This window comes from Arvicola amphibius, chromosome 5, assembly GCF_903992535.2.
Source record: "Arvicola amphibius chromosome 5, mArvAmp1.2, whole genome shotgun sequence".
Classification (NCBI taxonomy): Eukaryota; Metazoa; Chordata; class Mammalia; order Rodentia; family Cricetidae; genus Arvicola; species Arvicola amphibius.
Window position 1 is genome coordinate 73,847,192 of NC_052051.1, and position 3,747 is coordinate 73,850,938.

The window sequence follows — 3,747 nt, forward strand, 5'->3', positions numbered from 1 at the left end:
GTATCCAGTTGATTATTGCATTTACTCACAACAACCACTGAGCACCTAATGGATAACGAGCACCAGGGATATCGGGAAATAAGATTAATCACTCAATAATATTGTCATCAAAGATAAGGTTTTTTGTGGTAAGGGAATTAAATTTTACATACACACAGCATTTAAAATCATTTGTTTATATAGTATAAGTGGCCCCAAATACTGTTAGAAAAGGAATTGACTGTTCTTGGCTATATTATCAGCAGGAGATTTAGTAAATATCTTTTGGAAAGAATTAATGAATGAAAATTTGAATGTATCAATCTCAATTATTTCCAAGATACAGCAATCAGATATTGGTATTTTTCTTAACTTGACTTACTTTTGTTCACCATTTTTAGGAAGCTTAGCCGACATGGCTGTGTCCTTGCCACCCACTCTGAGGCTCAGTCCTGCTCCTGATGAAATTCAGCACCCACACATGAAATTTTCTGAGTGGAAATTTAAGCTATTCAGGGTGAGATCCTTTGAAAAGGCACCCGAAGAAGCCCAAAAGGAGAACGGTCCCTCGGAGGAGAACCCTTGCCTAGAGCAGTCTCCGGTAGTTCCGGACAAGCCTGGTGGTCAGAATTCAGCTCCAACTCAACGAGCACTGAAACTACACCCTAAATTTTCAAAGAAATTCCATGCTGATGGGAAGTCAAGAGACAAAACAATTCACCAAGCCAGGCTTAGACACTTCTGCCGCATCTGTGGGAATCCATTCAAGGGTGATGGGCATAATCGGAGATACCCAGTCCATGGGCCTGTGGATGCCAAAACCCAAAGCCTTTTCCGAAAGAAGGAAAAGAGAGTCACTTCCTGGCCAGTCCTCATTGCCAGAGTTTTCCGGATTGATGTGAAGGCGGATGTTGACTCGATTCACCCCACTGAGTTCTGCCACAACTGCTGGAGCATTATGTACAGGAAGTTCAGCAGTGCTCCCTGTGAGGTCTACTTCCCAAGGAACACGACCATGGAGTGGCATCCCCACACAGCATCCTGCGACATCTGCCTGCCTAACCACCAGGGACTCAAGAGGAAGAGGCATCAGCCCAATGTGCAGCTCAGCAAGAAACTAAAAACTGTGCTCAACCAAGCGAGACGGGACCGTCAGCGCAAGCGAGTTCAGGCTAGGGTCAGCAGTAAGGAAGTCATGAAGAAGCTCTCCAACTGCAGTAAGATTCATCTGAGTACCAAACTTCTTGCAGTGGACTTCCCAGCACCCTTTGTGAAAGCCATCTCCTGCCAGATATGTGAACACATTCTGGCTGACCCCGTGGAGACCACCTGTAAGCACGTATTTTGCAGGATCTGCATTCTCCGATGTCTCAAAGTCATGGGCAGCTATTGTCCCTCTTGCCGATATCCGTGCTTCCCTACTGACCTGGAGAGTCCAGCGAAGTCCTTTCTGAACATCTTGAATGCTCTGATGGTGAAGTGTCCTGCACAAGAGTGTGATGAGGAGGTGAGTCTGGAAAAGTATAACCACCATGTCTCAAGCCACAAAGAGTCCAAAGAGACTTTGGTGCATATTAATAAAGGGGGCCGGCCTCGTCAACATCTCTTGTCACTGACACGCAGGGCTCAGAAACATAGGCTGAGGGAACTCAAGATTCAAGTCAAGGAATTTGCTGACAAAGAAGAAGGTGGGGATGTGAAGTCTGTGTGCTTGACGTTGTTCCTGCTGGCACTGAGGGCCAGGAATGAGCACAGACAAGCTGACGAGCTAGAGGCCATCATGCAGGGGCGGGGCTCTGGTCTGCAGCCAGCTGTTTGCTTGGCCATACGTGTCAACACCTTCCTCAGCTGCAGCCAGTACCATAAGATGTACAGGACCGTGAAAGCTATCACAGGGAGGCAGATTTTTCAGCCTTTGCACGCTCTTCGAAATGCTGAGAAAATCCTTCTGCCAGGCTACCACTCCTTTGAGTGGCAGCCTCCTCTGAAGAATGTGTCCTCCAGAACGGATGTTGGCATTATTGATGGGCTGTCTGGACTTGCCTCCTCTGTGGATGAATATCCAGTGGATACCATTGCGAAGAGGTTCCGATATGATTCTGCTTTGGTGTCTGCTTTGATGGACATGGAAGAAGACATTTTGGAAGGAATGAGATCCCAAGATCTTGATGACTACTTAAATGGCCCCTTCGTTGTCGTGGTGAAGGAGTCTTGTGATGGAATGGGGGACGTGAGTGAGAAGCATGGCAGTGGGCCTGCGGTCCCCGAAAAGGCGGTTCGCTTTTCATTCACAATAATGAGAATTACGATAGAGCACGGCTCACAGAATGTGAAGGTGTTTGAGGAACCCAAGCCTAATTCCGAACTGTGTTGCAAGCCGTTGTGTCTTATGCTGGCGGATGAGTCTGACCATGAGACCCTGACTGCCATCCTAAGCCCTCTCATTGCTGAAAGGGAGGCCATGAAGAGCAGTGAGTTAATGCTGGAGATGGGGGGCATCCTCAGGACTTTCAAATTCATCTTCAGGGGCACTGGATATGATGAAAAACTTGTCCGGGAAGTAGAAGGCCTGGAAGCCTCTGGCTCAGTCTACATCTGTACACTTTGTGATGCCACTCGTCTGGAAGCCTCTCAAAATCTTGTCTTCCACTCCATAACCAGAAGCCATGCTGAGAACCTGGAGCGCTATGAGGTTTGGCGGTCCAATCCCTATCATGAGTCCGTGGAAGAACTCCGGGACCGGGTGAAAGGGGTTTCTGCCAAACCTTTCATTGAGACAGTCCCTTCTATAGATGCACTCCACTGTGACATTGGCAACGCAGCTGAATTCTATAAGATTTTCCAACTGGAGATAGGGGAAGTGTATAAAAATCCCAATGCCTCTAAAGAAGAAAGGAAGAGATGGCAGGCCACACTGGACAAACATCTCCGGAAAAGGATGAACCTAAAACCAATCATGAGGATGAATGGTAACTTTGCCCGGAAGCTGATGACCCAAGAGACTGTAGATGCAGTTTGTGAGCTAATTCCTTCTGAGGAGAGGCACGAAGCTCTCAGGGAGCTGATGGACCTCTACCTGAAAATGAAACCCGTGTGGCGCTCATCATGTCCTGCTAAAGAGTGTCCAGAGTCCCTCTGCCAGTACAGTTTCAACTCACAGCGTTTTGCTGAGCTCCTCTCTACCAAGTTCAAATACAGATATGAGGGCAAAATCACTAATTATTTTCACAAAACCCTGGCACATGTCCCTGAAATTATTGAGAGGGATGGCTCTATTGGGGCATGGGCGAGTGAAGGGAATGAATCTGGTAATAAACTGTTTAGACGCTTCCGGAAAATGAATGCCAGGCAGTCCAAGTGCTATGAGATGGAAGATGTCCTGAAACACCACTGGCTGTATACTTCTAAATACCTCCAGAAGTTTATGAACGCTCATAATGCATTAAAAGTTTCTGGCTTTACCATGAACTCAAAGGAGACCTTAGGGGACCCTTTGGGTATTGAGGACTCTCTGGAAACCCAAGATTCAATGGAGTTTTAAGTAGGACCACCACATAGAAGGCGGTGTTTGCAAATTTGTTTTCCTTTGGGTTGCATCAAGGTCTTCTCCCAGCACCTGTCACATCATTGTGTGTGTGAGTCTTACCGCCCAAGGGGTGGCAGGTTGGAGTGACAGGCCAGAGGTGCTGTCACCAGGTCAGGGATGGATAGTCGATGAGATGATTGCCTGAGCCCTTTAGTGAGTCCAGCAGAGCAGCAGGAGAAATC

At 47.4% G+C, this 3,747-nt stretch overlaps 1 protein-coding gene across 1 annotated transcript; it reads left to right on the forward strand.

The window, feature by feature from the left end:
* Nucleotides 1-394: 394 nt before the first annotated feature.
* On the forward strand, nucleotides 395-3,520 carry Rag1 (recombination activating 1). The gene has a single exon (XM_038331945.1). It carries the CDS (start codon nucleotides 395-397, stop codon nucleotides 3,518-3,520), a length of 3,126 nt encoding a protein of 1,041 aa, XP_038187873.1.
* Nucleotides 3,521-3,747: the final 227 nt, after the last annotated feature.